Source organism: Primulina eburnea, chromosome 11 (genome assembly GCF_022965805.1).
Source record: "Primulina eburnea isolate SZY01 chromosome 11, ASM2296580v1, whole genome shotgun sequence".
NCBI classification, from domain to species: Eukaryota; Viridiplantae; Streptophyta; class Magnoliopsida; order Lamiales; family Gesneriaceae; genus Primulina; species Primulina eburnea.
Window position 1 is genome coordinate 10,177,568 of NC_133111.1, and position 16,623 is coordinate 10,194,190.

Consider the following 16,623-nt stretch of genomic DNA (forward strand, 5'->3'; position numbering starts at 1 on the left):
ATCTTAAAAATAATTAGATTCTTATTCATAAACTGCTTTTGAATGTTGAATCTCTGAATTTTTCTAAGTGTTGGAAAATAACTAGTATTTCTAATAAGTGATCGGGATATTGAGCCTTGAGTCCCTGTACTTAGTAAATGATCGATGTATGGGGCTCGAGCTAGGGTACAGAGTCCTGGGCTTAGTCAATAACCAGGGTACGATGCCCTAGGCCAGGTTACAGATCCCGAGAATTGGAATGGTCGATGTACAGAGCCCCGAGCCAGGGTACAGAGCCCTAAGCTCAATGAATAACCAGGATACAGAGCCTTGGGCCAGGGTACAGATCCCAGGACTTGGAATGGTCGAGGTGCAGAGCCTCAAGCCAGGGTACGTAGCCATGAGCTTAATGAATAACAGGGTACACAGCCCTGGGACAGGGTACACATCCCGGGACTTGGAATGGTCGAGGTGCGGAGCCCCGAGCCAGGGTACGGTGCCCTGAGCTTAATGAATAACCAAGGTACGGAGTCTTGGGCCAAGGTACGGGTCTCGAGACTTATAGAATAACCGGGGCCTCATACCTCCCGGGTTTAGATATAATATTTCATGTACTTTCTGTAGAAAGGAACTTCATTATCACTTCAAATAATAAGTACAATTCAAGGTAAATATGCATGAAGAGTTCGTTAGAAGCTGGGCAGGTGAGTGTCCGGGACACCTTCTTCTCGGGTTACCAGAAGCCCGGGCTTTCATACAAGTTCACACGAGGCTTTCTACCCGGGCTACCTCGAAAGTAGCATGTCACTCGAGTGCACCAGTATGTGATGTCTTATGCTTGGCAATCATTATTTTCAGAACCACAGGGTTTTGCATGTCAGAACGAGTCATCAGAAGTAGGGCATGGGCAGCCATATTATCCTAAGTAGTAAGTAGATACCAAAAACAAGGTAACAATGAGATTTCCTTCCTATAAGTTGCAGGTATATTTTACATTAAAGGGGTCATATTCTGAGGGATCTTTTCTCATACTCACGTATATTCACACATATACAGCCATTTTTCATTCATCTTCATTTGCTAACTTAAGCATCGGAGTGGTCACGCCGGATACCCTCTGGCGCCCATTCACGAGTTCATCTTCTTGTTTGCAGGAGACGGTTGAAGCCATATCACGGTGATATACCTTCCCCTCAAGGTATATCTTCTTGCTCATTTTCTCTTAACAAAACTCTAATCAGATTCGATAGATTGTCCCGACCTAGCTCACCCGATTTACCCGGATCACATCTTGGAACAAAAACATAATGCTCCGAGAATAAAAAAGCGTTGGGTGCCTCAGATGTGATGTGGGGACCCGGACGCTAATCATCTTCTTAATCGTCATTCGGACTAATTCAATCAATTAAGATAAATACGGTCTAATTTTTTTTTTAAAATGCGGAAGGTAATGGAATTATTCTATTATACAAACCAGTATAATAATACAAATCTGGTATAACATGCATCTAATTCAAAACTAGGTTCAACTACTACAATCAAGTAATAAAACCTATCTATATCCAAGTCCGGAATCACCACTCTAATCTCGATCTTTCTTCACCTCTGTGACCCTGAACCTGTCCCACCTGTTGCCATGCACACATATAGACAAGACAACAGCCGGATAACTCTGGTGAGATATAAATATCCCAGTATAAACAATGTATCAATGCAATCATATAAAACATATATAAAAGCATAAACAATAATTAAAACATGTATCCAATCTGACTACATGAATCAATACGAATCTGTATCTAAGTCAATGACTTATTATCTTATCTTATCTTATTTCTAACCTAGGGATCCTGATGTGAATCTAGCCAGCCACTATGCGTTGCAAGAACCGATCCCGAGAGGACGCTTGAAGATTTTGAATGTTGTCCTTCATCCAACCAATAACAGCTTGGAAACAAGGCTCGAAGGGTTCGGGTTGCATCACAATCAAGTAGAAGCTGACCGAGGCTACACAGACGTGTACACGGACCTGTACACGGGGTCCGTGTCCCTTACATTCGAGAATGAGAAATACTGTGCCTACACGGACCCCCTTCCGGATCTCTACACGGGGTCCGTGTCACATACGATTTCGCGCAGATTTTTCCTTCTTTAGAGTTTTAATTATTTTGTCAAGTAGATTTGATATCTTTAAATATGCAATTTTTATATTTAGGGTTTTGTTAACTATATATAAATTAGAATACCATGTAAACTTTTAACTTTTGTTCATTATTGATTTGATATCAAATTGTAAGATTTTCTCTCAAATACACTTAGGTGTTTTTCAAAAAAAATCAAACTTATCAAAAGATTTATCTTTTGTGGCGTTTGTCGATTGTTCTTCACTCGGATTGTCAAAGACAAGTTCTTTGAAGGTTCGCTTGAATTTAGATTGTTTACCTTCGTTAATATTTGTTGCTAAATCGTTCGTGATTTAGAAGCGAATATTACACAATAACTTGTCTCAAAGATCGGGAAAACACATGAATCTTATTATCGCAATTGAATAGGAGGGTGCGATTTATTTTTAATCGTGTTTGCTATTTATTCGTGTCAAGATTCACATCAGATCCTATCTAAATTTAGACTTTGGTATGATGTATTGAATGTCTACAATAGACGTCGATCTACATCTAAGCTCATCGATACACCGTAAGTCTAGAGTCTTAGCGATTCTGACAAAGACTCGGCGGTGCTGCCCTAACTAGGCTGATCTGCCCTAGACTTAAACTCTGGCTCTGCTATAATTCAATAGACTAATTATATCAATTTGATAATCTGCAAATATCAATGCAATAAAATAAAGTATGTGATTTAGGGAAACTCAAGTCAAACCTAACTCGAGTTGTGCAATCCCGAATCAACATTTATTTATATCTTTCTTGCTATCGTTCTGATACAATCAAAGTCTTGATTCAAAGTATGTCACTGTTCAATCTGGCAATGACAATATCAATATACTGTATCAATATTCTAATCAAATCTCAATATCTCTGTTTTATCAAATTCTGACAGTACAATAGTACAATCCTGCGATACTGGTAATATCATCTCAGTCTATATCAATTCCATTAACTTATAATCAACCACCGTACAAATCTAACATCACATCTCAGTCAATTTAACTCTGAAATTCATAACAATTCCATATTCAGTCTGTTTCTTAATCTGACTTCGATATCACACTGTCTAACATGTCAAGAACAACATATATGTCGTGTATTCAATTTCAACAACATCATAATTTCAAAACATGTCAAAACATAATAAAACTTATGTCCTGTAGTAGCCTGCATTGATAGGAACACAGTACCGAAGTCGGATTTAAAATCTAACAGACGGATTTATTACAAAAGGCGTAAGGATTTTTCAACACTTTCACATCACATTTCTCGATTATATTTTGCTGATTTATGAAGAATTAGACTTGATATGTATATATATATTGCATGCAACTTGCTACGTGTCAATCTCAAAATTCGTCCAAAGCCTCTCGCGCATATGCGCGAGGCTTAATTCTCGGCGCGTGTCTACACGGTGGCTCGCGCATATGCACGACACATCTTGGAGCATATGCGCGAGGCCTTTGCTCAAAATTGCCAACTCTCGGGTTGTCTCGCGCATGTGCGCGAATCTAAGTCGCGCATGTGCGCCAACCTTTCTGGACTTCTCAGGCATTATCGCGCATATAGTCGCGCATGTGCGCCGTTGCTACTGTCCTCGCACATCAATTTTCACACGCGATCTCATTTCGTGTCTCGGTTAGCCCTTTTATAATCGTCTCGATTAAAATTAATAATCGTAATTTAACACGATATAAAATCTTGGGCATTACAAGGTGATATTCGAAACAAAGCGTAAGAGACATACAGTATGAGGACTACGTCTCATTCCAGGAAGGGTCGCGTATATGCTGGGGATCCATGGCCTTCAATTTTATACATTTTATTATACTTAGGATTGTAGTATATATGTTTTTTGTAAAATAGAAGATTATGAATTTTTAAAAGTCAAAAAATAAAAAATAATCATTCAGCTCAAAACAATATAATATTGAAAAAAAAATAAAGCGTATAAAATAAATCAGGGGCATAAAGCTAGCATTTTTAATAACATGTATATTTATCATACTCAGGCCTTCAACATTCCCAATTCACACGCATCCACTTAGTAATTATAAGTCAATTATAACTGCTAAACATAAGACAAAAAACCGCGGAAAAAATAAAAAAAAATAAAAAATGAAATTTTAAACCATCTCTAGAGTGGATTTCATATGATACCGTCTCACGTATCTTAATCTGTGAGAGATGTCAACCCTACTCATATTTCACAATAAAAAGTAATATTTTTAGCATAAAAAAATATACTTTTTTATGGATGACCCAAATAAAAGATCCGAGTCACAAATACTACCCGTGAGACCGTCTCACACAAATTTTTGCTCCATCTCTAAGTAAGATTATTTCCGATTAAATCTCACGTTCATGCAATTTAATAAATGCAACAAGATGAACAAAAAACAAAGAAAAAACTACCATCTTAATTTACTCTATAGTATTAGACTAATGGATTTGAAGATCCGTATGCATTCATCAATCCAATCCAGGATCCAATCCCACCAAGATAACCAATCCCACCAACATTTGTGGACGATGTGTTTGGCTTCATGTCCACCTCAAGATTTTGATGATGATAGCTTTCAAGAATCGTTCCATTAGCCGAATTGTGAATCCCATTCAGATGCTGATGCTGATCAACAGACGGGATTACTCCAAATGAAGAGCAAATGCTATGAAAGTTGCCGTTAACCCCACCCATCAAATCATCTCCCCCCCAAAAGGCTTTCATATTTGTTCTCCCTAAAGTCTTTCTGGGCAAGATTTTCGATCCAGAAACTGGTGTTTGTAACGTTGAAGTTACCGCTAAAAAGCCCATTTGGAAGGAGTGGCGAGAAGTGAATTTGGTCGTGAGGAAAAGCAAGCTGAAGCTCGGTGGAACTGTTCATCTGGTTACGGTTATAGTTTAATTCACTGTAGTTTTTCTGGCCGTTGTCGTGACTCGTGAAGATCGGACATCGGTAAAGATGACTGGAGATCGGAATCTGAAGATGGTTTCTTGGAGGAGACTTTCTTGTTTTCCTGCAGTCGCCGCCTACAGGAATGTTGCGGAGGGTGCCCCCTTTCGTCCAGTAACGGCGGCAGGTTTTGCAGAAGTATCTTGGCTGCGAGAGGCTGTAGTTGTTGTAGTAGCAGAATTTGGTGTGCTTAGATTCACATCGGGGGCATTTTAGGGCTTGCTCGTGCTGGGGACGAATAAGGCTCCTCTCCAATTAGAGGCCTGGAACACGCGAGTATGTCTTCTTGATCAGATGGTGGCGTGATTGGTGAAGAATCCACTCCTCGATTCTCCTCGGAAATTCTGCCCTGAAAAAAATCAACAAAGTACAAGTTTTAGTGACGTATTTCATCTGTAAATTAAGTTCTAGTATTCCGGGCAAGCATGAAAGGACGACATTTGTTTGATATTCGAAACTAATTAAAAAACTTGAGCTGGGTTTGAATGATATGCTATTTTGTTGATGGTTCTTTAATTTTTTCGCCATTTTAGAGCCTATATTGGGGCCGAGTTCGAACTTTAAAACAAGTTACTTTTAAAGCTCAGACTTGGATTATATCCAACCTCATTATCCATGCTCTCAACAAACTTCCCGTGTTGAAAATAACATTGTGAAAGAAAAAAAATGCATGGCATTGGCAAATCACATGCATATATACATATTCCAACTACATATTATTTGAACACAAATATTACCTGCTGCAACCAGTCCGAGGAATCCATGCAAACTTGAAGAGAATTCAATCCCATTGGCGAATATTATGTCATCACTTTTAATATATCACAAGTAGTCAAGAAAATTTGACAACCCTCTTGATCATATATAAGAATAAAACAGATTGGAGGTGAGTGAGGAGAAAGTGTGGGAGATTGGTTGTGAATAAGAAGGAAGAAAAGGAGTGGTAATGTGGTATAGTGAGGTGATGTGTGAGAATTTTTGGGGCAAGATAAAGAACAGAGAGGAGACACAAATCAGCCTATAGAAACCGAAAGTGAGTTCTATTTGTGGCCCACTTGTTCTCTATTTGTAAGCAAAGGATAAATTCTTCGACATTGTATGTAGTTTGAATGCAATGGCAAGCGTCGCTGTTTTTTGCTTTTTGGAGTTATTATTCAATTTTGAACCTGTTAAAATTTTAAATTTTGTATGTTCTCAAATTTCAGTATTAATAGTATTTCTATTATTTTTTTTGATAATTATTCGTTTTTAATTTGGAATGCTGATGTAACGTTGTACAAGTAAGTGTTATGTTGGCATCACAACAATATTACATTGTAGTTATGTCAACGGACAAGACTAAAATTTGACAAGAAAGATTATAAAATTACAAAAAGATAAATATATAATATTAGAAATATTTTTTTATATTATATATATATATTTGTGTGTGTTTGTGTGTGTGTGTGTTTTTGTGTGTGTTACATGTGAGGTTTTATGAACCACTTGGATCGATCACACATAAATCTTTTTCTGGAATGATAGAAAGCATAAACAAATTTATAATATAAAGCATAAGACGAACGGATCTTAATGCAAGATATATATGATATCCGGAAAAAACTTGTGTGAGACGATCTCACGGATCATATTTTGTGAGACGAATTTCTTATTGGGTCATCCATGAAAAAACATTATTTTTTATGCTAAGAGCATTACTTTTTATTGTGAATATCGGTAGGGTTGACTCATCACACAGATAAAGATTCGGGAGATCATCTCACAAGAAACCTACTCATATAAAAATAAGACGACCCATTTAATTCAAAAGTTTGAAAAATAATGTGATTGATGACACTACTAAATCAAGAACTTTTTCCCCTTTTCAACTCCAACGCCACAAGTGCTCATCAATTGCATTGGATACTTGGAGTTTCAATCACAAATCAGAATCGATGAATCAAATGGCTGCAAAAAGTGAAATATTCAGTTCGCTTTTAAGTTTCTGCACACTAGCTAGCAGTTTCTTCAACACCAAACAAATTTCATATATAATATGATATTGGAAATACACAATTTGACTCAATCATGAGGTCGCCCATTATTCGAAGTTATTTATCACTATATGATTATATATTTTGAGTAAATCCTATGTAGTAAATGCATCATACCATATGATTATAGTGTCAGATCGAACTATTAGTTTTATTACAAAATATTGTACAATTTTACATATTAAGTTACATAAAAAAAAAATTATGTGAGACTGTTACATGAACAATTTTATTATATGGATTTTGACTCGATCCAACTAATGAAAAATATATTATTTTTCGTGTCAAAAATATTGTTTTTCACGATGAGTATAGATTGAGTCAACCGGTTTCAAGTATATAAAATGTAAGACCGTCTCACAAGAAACCTATTCATTTAACACAAAACCCAGGGGCGGAGGTATATGTGGGGCTGGGTTGGGCTCCAGCCCCACCTAAATTTTTTTTTTTTGAAAATAATTATGTTTTATTTTAAAAAAAAATTTATTAGCCCCATTAATTTTTATTTATTTTTCATTTTTTGCTACATAGTTATCAAAAAAAAAAAGAACAAACATGGTAAATGGTTGGAATAATAATAATAATATTACTAATAATAATAATAATAATAATAATAATATACAAAATAAAATAATATTATTAATATTACTAATAATAATAATAATATACAAAATAAAAAAATATATCTAACCTTACGTCCTAAGACTCCTAAACCCTCAATTCCCAAATCCCATTCTCGGTTCTCCTATTGACTCACGCCTCCAAGCTCCAGTGCCCAGTGGTCTAATAATCCAGTCTCAGGTTCCACTCTCGATTCTCAAGGGCCAACCAACACAAGAAAGGTATTTATCAATTCTCAAATCCAAATTTCCTGTTTTTTTAAATCTGATTGTGAGGTGGGAGTTTTGAAAATATTTAATCTACTGGATGGATGTTTTTTGTAGTCAAGAGTAAGCTCTCCCTGTTTGTAGTGATTATGAAGGGAATAAAAAGCTTAGATTGTAATATTGAGGTACCCTTTTGTTCTTGCTGTTGACACAAATGGTTCCATTTGCATCCCTTTATGTGATTATATAGTTAAAAATGAGTTTAGTCCTTGCTTATTTGAAACAATGTAATTCTCAATATTACAATTTTAGCATACACAATTCTCTCGGACACAGGGCCGATTTAATATACTACTACTTGTTATAAAAATAATAATAATAATAATAATACATGTCATTTAGAAAAAAAATTAAAAAATATATAATTTTTATGAAGAAGCTTCTCTACCCAGATTCCCACATGGTTTTTACTTTTGGAGTACATGTATACTTAGTTGTGAAGTTATTGTTTTCTGTGGCAACTTGTGAAGTTAAAATATCACAATTCAGTGGCAACTTGTGAAGTTAATGTTTTCTGAGTTCATTTTTATTATGGTGTAGACGGCACCAAGGAGAAAAGAAACTCAAGAATGAAGAAAAGGAAAACCATCGACTCATTTTTTAAACAAAAAGAGCAGACATCGGTAAGTCAAGACCATTCTCCATCCAATATTGATGTCTCAAATCTCAGTGATCAACAGCTTAACAAATCTCCTAGAATTGATGTTGATGTGAGTTCTCTTGAACCTGATCCGGCATTACGTACTCCGATATGGAAATATCCTGTTAATCAAATGGATGAAATTAGACGAGCTTATATCAAGATGGGGCCATATCAACCAATTAAGAAAGAGTATCCACCAACCAAATTTGGAAGTCAAAATCGACGATTCCAAAGTCACTGGTTTAAAAAATTTACTTGGTTAGAGTACTCTCCTTCGAAAGATGCTGCATTTTGTTTTCCGTGCTTCTTGTTTGAACATAAGCATCCTCGTAATCCTGCATTTACAATGGATGGATTCAAATATTGGAAGCGAGTTAATGATGGCGATAGATGTGCATTTTTTATGCATATAGGATGCAGTACTTCACCACATAACAATGCTGTGGAATATCTTGATAATTTGATGAATATACCTCGTCATATTAACAAAGTGATAAATGCACAATCTTCAGAAGAAAAGCAGAAGAACAGATTGCGGCTAACAACAACTATTGAAAGCGTTCGATGGCTCACTTTGCAAGCATGCACATTTAGAGGGCATGATGAATCTCCATCTTCTATAATCGTGGAAATTTTATCGAGATGATAAATTTTATAGGAAAAATGAATAAAAGTATTGGGGACATCGTCTTAGAGAAAGCTCCTAAGAATGCAAAGTATACTTCACCAGATATTCAGAAAGATGTCTTGAATATCATTTCCAACCAAGTGAGAGCCAAGATCCGTAAAGAAATTGGAGATGCAAAATTCTGCATTTTAGTTGATGAAGCGAGAGATGCATCTAACAAGGAGCAGATGGCTATTGTATTAAGATTTGTGGATACTGAAGGCTTTTTACGTGAGCGGTTTTTTGCCATTGTACACGTGACAGATACAACTGCTGCAACACTTAAGAAAGAAATATCTGATGCACTTGGTCGTTATGACTTGCATATCCACAACATGCGTGGACAGGGATATGATGGTGCTAGCAATATGCGCGGTTCTTGGAATGGATTGCAGGCTCTTTTCTTGAAAGATTGCTCGTGTGCATATTATGTACATTGTTTTGCTCATCGACTTCAACTAGCATTAACTGCAGCTGCTGAAAAAGAGATATCCATTTGGTTATTCTTTTCAAAATTGAATTCCATTTGTAATCTCATCAATGCATCTCCTAAACGGCACGGTGAGTTACATTCTGCTCAAAGAATTGAGGTTGCGCATATGGTAGCTACTGGTGAACGTGATACAGGTAGAGGATGTAATCAAATTGGAAATTTATTACGCCCTGGAAAGACTCGTTGGAGTTCTAATTTCGACTCACTTTGTAGCATGATTGATATGTATAGCTCTGTGACTACCGTGTTAGAAAATATGGTGAATGATGGAGCTTCTAATTCCATTCGTGGTGAAGCTAGTGGTGCATTGATTGCGATGAAGTCTTTTGATTTCATATTCATATTACACTTGATGCATAAGATAATGGGGATAACAAATTTGCTTTGTCGAGCATTGCAAGAGAAATCTCTAGATATTTTAAGTGCAATGGATTATGTTTCAACGACTAAAACTTTGCTTCATACTTTGAGAGAAGAAGGATTTGATCTCCTACTTAGTCATGTAAAAGAAGTTTGTGTCAAGTATGACATTGAGATGCCTCACATGGAAGCTCGTTATAAATCTGGTACAGGCCGTTCTTTTCAACATATTGATTCAATCACAGTTGAGCACCACTATCGATTTGATGTATTTACAGCTGCAATATATTTTCAAGTTGAAGAGCTTAATAATAGATTCAAGGATGAGGCAGTTGAACTTCTTAAACTTAGTTGTGCTTTGGAACCTAAAGAAAACTTTAAGCTTTTTAATGTTGATCATATCTATAGACTTGCTGAGAAATTCTATTATCTTGATTTCGATTAACAAGATTTGCATCACTTGAGAATGCAATTGGATCACTATAAACTTGATGTTGCTGGCCATGAAAGATTTCAGAATTTATCAACTATTTCTGAATTATGTCGAAGATTAGTTGAGACAAATAAGTCAGGAACCTACGATTTGATTCACAGGTGATTTATATATTTTTATCTACGTCGTTTACTTATTTATCGAATCTGATATATTTATTTAACTGACAGGTTGATTCGTCTTGTTTTAACTCTCCCTGTTTCTACATCAACAACGGAACGAGCATTTTTAGCAATGAAACTTGTTAAAACAGCTCTTCGTAACAAGATGGAAGCAGAGTTTTTCGGAGATTCTATGGTAATCTACATCGAACGAGATTTGGTTGAAAAAATTGATAACGATTTAATAATTAATGAGTTTTATTCTAAGAAGAATCGAAGAGCACAACTTCAGTAGCGTTTTAGCTCCATGTTTTTGAAGGTATTAAATATTAAATACTCTTGTTCTATGTTTTCATTAATTCAATGTTTACATATTTTTATTTGAATTTTTTAGTTAATTATTTATTTTATGAAATGCAGCATGGGACGGAGTCAGCCCCAGGTAATTTTGAATCCTGGCTCCGCCCCTGACAAAACCTATTGTGAAATCGTCTCAATGATCAATTTTGTGAGATAGATCTTCAACGCGGACCAATTCATAAAAAATATTTTTCTTATGTCAAAATTATTATTTTTCATAGTAGATATGGATTTTGTCGACCTATATCATGGATATAGATTCGTGAGACCGTCTTACGAGATACATACTCTTCATTTAATTATTGTTTAAATCTTTTAAAGTGAGTTTCTTGTAAGACGATCTTATGGAATTATTTCTGTGAGACATGTCAATCTAATTCATATTTAAGGTGAAAAGTAATAATTTTAGAAAAAAAATAATATTTCATTAATTGAATCGGGTTGAAGATGTGTTTCATAAAATCAATCCGTGAGACCGTCTCACATTAATTTTTTTGAATAATTTATGTAAAGTTTTAAATAAGTTTAATAATACACACTGATCAAATATAAATAATATTTACATAAAAATATATAAATCAAATTTATGATAAAACATCGGTAATTTGGGGGAAAATGCATTTGTCCTTTATTTTGTTATGACTCAGTCCCCATTAGTTATTTTTTGTGTTTTAGTACCTAACCAAAATCCAGCTTTCTTTTTACTACATGTGTTATGCAATTTTACATTTTTAACCTTTTGTAATGAATAAAAAATTGTAAGAATCCCTATTATTGATGTTCATCTTCCCTTTCTGCTCTCCTTCCCGCTTCCCACTCCGCTTGTCTTCCGTGCGAGCAACCCTTTTTTTTCCCCTTCAATTTCCTACTCGCCATTATATATGAAACCCTCTCCCATTCTCCACCGGCACATTTTACCCTTTTTCCGCATGTCTAATTAACTGACTCTTCCCACAAACCCGTCGCTGAAAATCGTGAAACTGTGCAACCAAGCGTAGTAAATTCCCAGCAAAGCCGATTCCCAACTAGCGCAAACCACACGTCCCAGGTTCCATTGCCGTCTTGTTGCTGCAAACTTTGCAAAAACCAGAATTTCTAGGTCGAAGCAATTTCTGGTTGGAAGGAGCGTATATGAGGAGGAGAAAATATGCGTTTCATTTTTGGATTTCGGTGGAACTACCACCCTATAAAACTAATAAAAGACGATTAAAGGGTACACATTTCAATTGTCGTTTATTTGTGATCATTTATGAAGGTAAATTGTTTTTGTAGAACCCGTAAATCAGACTACGTATAAGCAATGCATAATTCTAGTATTTAAATTAAAATGATTTTTATTGTATGAGTATTTAAATTCTTTTCTTTAAATTTATTTATTTTACGCAATAGTTTAATTGTTATCTTTTCAGTTAAATAAGTGAGGCCGGACTGGAGATGGAGTATGGAGATAAGTTAATAAAAACTTATTTAAGAAGGGGTAATTTTGTGGGGACCCGGGCTCTAACTCTATTCTTTTGGGATTTAATTGGATCTTTGTTCGAAAATGTGGGTCAAAAATTTGCTTTTAACATTAATTCAAATGTATAGATAAAGCATAACATGTCGTTAACTGAAATAAACAACATAATGTACATACATATCTGTCTAGTACAACCATACACTAGTGTTCGAATCTCAAATACAAGTAGTTCAAATCTAAACAGAAACTACTGGTAATCTGCTACTACACCCGGCATCACCACGCTATCAACTCTCTCATCCTCGTCGTGACCCTGATCCTGCCCCACCTGTTGCCATGCACACATACAGACACGACAACAGCCGGATAACTCCGGTGAGAACATATCCCAGTATAAAACATGGATGCATGCAATGTAATAATTCATGTACAAATGCATAACATAAATCAAGTAACATGAATATAAATCTAAACATGTAGTAGAATACAAATCTGTATTCAACATTCAAATCTTGACTCGACTCTTTTCTAATCTAGGGATCCCGGTGTGAATAAGATGGTCTGTTACCTACCCAACCACTCGGGGCAACGGTACGTCTTATTCCTAGACTTCGGTCAACTCTGTATCGAGGGTCTGCACATAGAGTAAATCTACTCCTATGCGACGATACACCGAAACGTCTAGTTTTGGCAAGTCTGCCAATCTCTCCTATCTCAGGACTCGAATATAAATCAATAAACAAGACATTACATAATCAAATGTAATAACAATCTAGTATGTGATTTAGGGAAACTCGTATCAAATCTGAATCGAGTTGTGCAATCCCGTGACCACATGAATTATACCTTTCTTGTCGCACTGTCTGTGTCGTACCGAAACTCGAATACCAAGTAGCCAATACAAATCTGAAATGGCATAGTCAAGGTGCACTCTATCAATATACATCTCAAACAACTCAATAAACATAGCTGAAATCAGTTTCAATACAATTTGACGGCGTAATTCTCGGTACCGGTCAACTCAATCTCAACAACACAATATATACAATAGCCACAACTCATAATCTTCATAATATACTCATAAAAACACCATATAACATGCTCAATTCTTCCAATCAATATCGATATACATGCTGGAACTTCGAACGTATAGCATATGGTATCTGAAAATCAATCCGGTAACGTTTCTACGATGCTCATACTATCAAGAACGCATTCTTTCAATAAAATCATAAATTCTCCAACACCTGAATTTCGAAACATGCTGGAAATGTAAGAAACTTACATTCTTTGATAGCTCTTGGGGTAAGAAACAATAATCTCTACTCGGAATTAAAATCGGAGCATAAACTCATTCAAAACCACAAGTTCTAGGTTGAAGGAAATGGAAACTCTCCTTGCAAGCTCTCGGTTCTCTCACTCTGAAAACATGCAAATGAAGTGTTACTCCAAAGTATATATATACCATGCCATGTGTCACTACGAAAATCAAAGGTGGCAATCTCGCATGCAGACCGCGGGTGCGGTGACTCAAGAGCGCGGGTGCGCTATGCTCACGGCGACATTTTATTTCCTGAAATTCAATGACCGCGGGTGCGGTCTTTACATGACCGCGGGTGCGGTCTCACACCGCGGGTGCGGTCGCGCTACCACCGCGGGTGCGGTGTCTGTTCGCAAAATTCCACTAATTTCTGTCACCTACACCGCGTGGGCGGTAATCTTAGCACCGCGGGTGCGGTGTGGTTCGGCCCTGCTACTCAAAATCTCATAATTGTGCATTCTTATCTCTACAATTCCAACATCAATAGTATCGATAATTCTCGAGCCTTACAAATTTAGCATGTTAGTAATTATATTTTAAAAAGTTGGAATGCATGCAAGTTATTAAACTTCTTTGATATTTTATTAAATTCTTTTTAAGCATAAAATGCATGTTTATTTTATTAATTTGTGTTTAAGTATTTTTATGCATTTTAGTCATAATTCATGCATGATAGAATTTAATTCATGAAATTCATGCATTAGAATTTCTAGATGCATTTCACGTGCAAACGAGGATCGGAGAATTTTCAGGAAAATTATTTTATTATACGATTTATTTTTATAAATTAAGTTAAGGATTTTTTAAGGGTTCGGCTAATATTTTCAAAATCTTTTCAACTCGAAATATTTTTCGGGAGTGGGTTTGAGCTTAATGGACATATTTTTGAGTTTATAGGGCTTAATTATCTTTTTAATCTTTTAATTAAACAAATTAGGCCCATTAGTTGGTTGTTAGCTATTTAAATATTGCCTAACCTATCATTAACCTAAACCTAATCATCCACCACAGCCGACACCCTCCCCCAGCTGTTGCCACCCTCGTTTTCACCTTCTACAGCAAGAGGCCCCATCGTTTGCCTTGTTCTTGCACTAGATTTTCCTCCAGCTTTCTTGATCGGGTCCCTTGTGTCTGCGCATCCTTTAAGGCACGCTTTTACTCTTCTTTTTCTGCATCATTCATGCGTATATGTGTTCTGATATGTGTGATGTATATGTATTTTCTTTCGGTGTGTGTACAGATCCAAGTTTGTAAAGCTTGTGCGTTTCGGTCCATGCATGTATCTCCTTCTTGCAACTCACGTTTGTTTGATTTTGGTGCGAGGGTGCTGCTGATCTGCGGGTATGGGAGACCATAACATCGAGAATGATGTGATCTTTGAGAGGGAGTCGAGATCTAAAGGGCAGGCTTGTGAACCGTAAGGTTTATAAGGTTTCAATGATAGTTATGGGGCCGTGAGTTTTGTTGTGCAGCGATATTTCTTGGCTATGGGATTAGTTTAGAAGGGTAGTTAGGTGCCTAATGGTGAGTTTAATGGTTGGACAAGTGGTGTTATAAGAGTGGACCGAAAGGTGTAATGGTAGGAGCCATGGGTGGTTTGATGATTGCACAAAGGGGAGGTGGCCGAGAGTTTGTTTTTTTTTTTTTTGAGATATGTCAGCCGAGAATTTGGGGCAAAGTTATAGAATTAGGGACCTTTTAGCATTTTTAAGATATGACAAAAGTTGAGAAAAATTTAGTTGAGTTTCGAGTCGATTCGGGTTAAAACCGGGACCCTTGTTCAAGTTCTAAAACAAATTTGTTAAGTTATGAATTGGGCTCGAATTTATGTCTAGGAATATTTTTAAAAATGTTTTGGGATATTTTAAGGAGTTTGGTAAGCTTCGGATCAATTTTATAGGTCCAGGGTTGAAACGATAATTTTTGGGTTTTCAGTGGCAAAATGGTCATTTTGCACCCGGGGTGAGATTTTAGTCCTAGCAGCGCCCTGAGCACAAATCATGATATTTTTAAATGATCATGCATCACATTTACGATTTTTACGCTATTATAATAATTATGGTGCATGCTTGGTTTTAAGGAATTAAGAGAGGAATTATGTGAGAAAGTGAAGAGCACTCCGTCTCCGTCGTGCCGCGTCGTTATTTCGTTTGTTTTCTGTCGAAACAAACCAAGGCATGTTTATATCTTCTTTCACTCTTCAATCAAGCCATATAGATATTTTTAAATATCGCAAGTACATGATTTTAATGCAAGAAGATCGAAATTGTTCATATTTAATTATGTTGATTAATTATATTACGTGCAAAATATTCATTTTGAGATTTATTCGATATTGCTTGTGGCCATTGCACTATCATGGGAGCATTATTTTACCCGGTCGTCAGTTACCGGTCATGGGAGCATTGTATTACCCGGTCGCCAGTAACCGGTCATGGGATCATTATTTCACCCGGTCGCCAGTTGCCGGTCATGGGAGCATTGTATTATCCGGTCGCCAGTTACCGGTCAGTTCAGTTCAGTTCAGTTCAGGGGCCACTTGCGTAGACCATAATCTCAACAGAAAATTTATGACATGCTATTTTATTACAGGGCTCCAAGGAGCAAACATTTTCACTATGATTTTCAGTTCAGTTATGCACGTATTATAATTGCTCATGACAAGTTATTTTCACATTATGCCTCATGACATGATATTTTTATCCCAT

At 36.2% G+C, this 16,623-nt stretch overlaps 2 protein-coding genes across 2 annotated transcripts; one reads left to right on the forward strand and one right to left on the reverse strand.

Moving 5' to 3' along the window:
• Nucleotides 1–4,668: 4,668 nt before the first annotated feature.
• LOC140804831 (dof zinc finger protein DOF5.6-like) lies at nucleotides 4,669–6,057 on the reverse strand. Its single transcript, XM_073160981.1, is given in 4 exon segments — nucleotides 4,669–5,161; nucleotides 5,164–5,350; nucleotides 5,352–5,447; nucleotides 5,836–6,057. Coding segments are annotated over 4 exon segments (447 nt in total). The 5' UTR covers nucleotides 5,890–6,057; the 3' UTR covers nucleotides 4,669–5,051.
• A 3,267-nt stretch (nucleotides 6,058–9,324) lies between these two features.
• Nucleotides 9,325–10,626, forward strand: LOC140805378 (uncharacterized). Its single transcript, XM_073161650.1, has one exon. The coding sequence runs from the start codon at nucleotides 9,325–9,327 to the stop codon at nucleotides 10,624–10,626; it is 1,302 nt and encodes a 433-aa protein (XP_073017751.1).
• The last annotated feature ends 5,997 nt before the right edge of the window (nucleotides 10,627–16,623 follow it).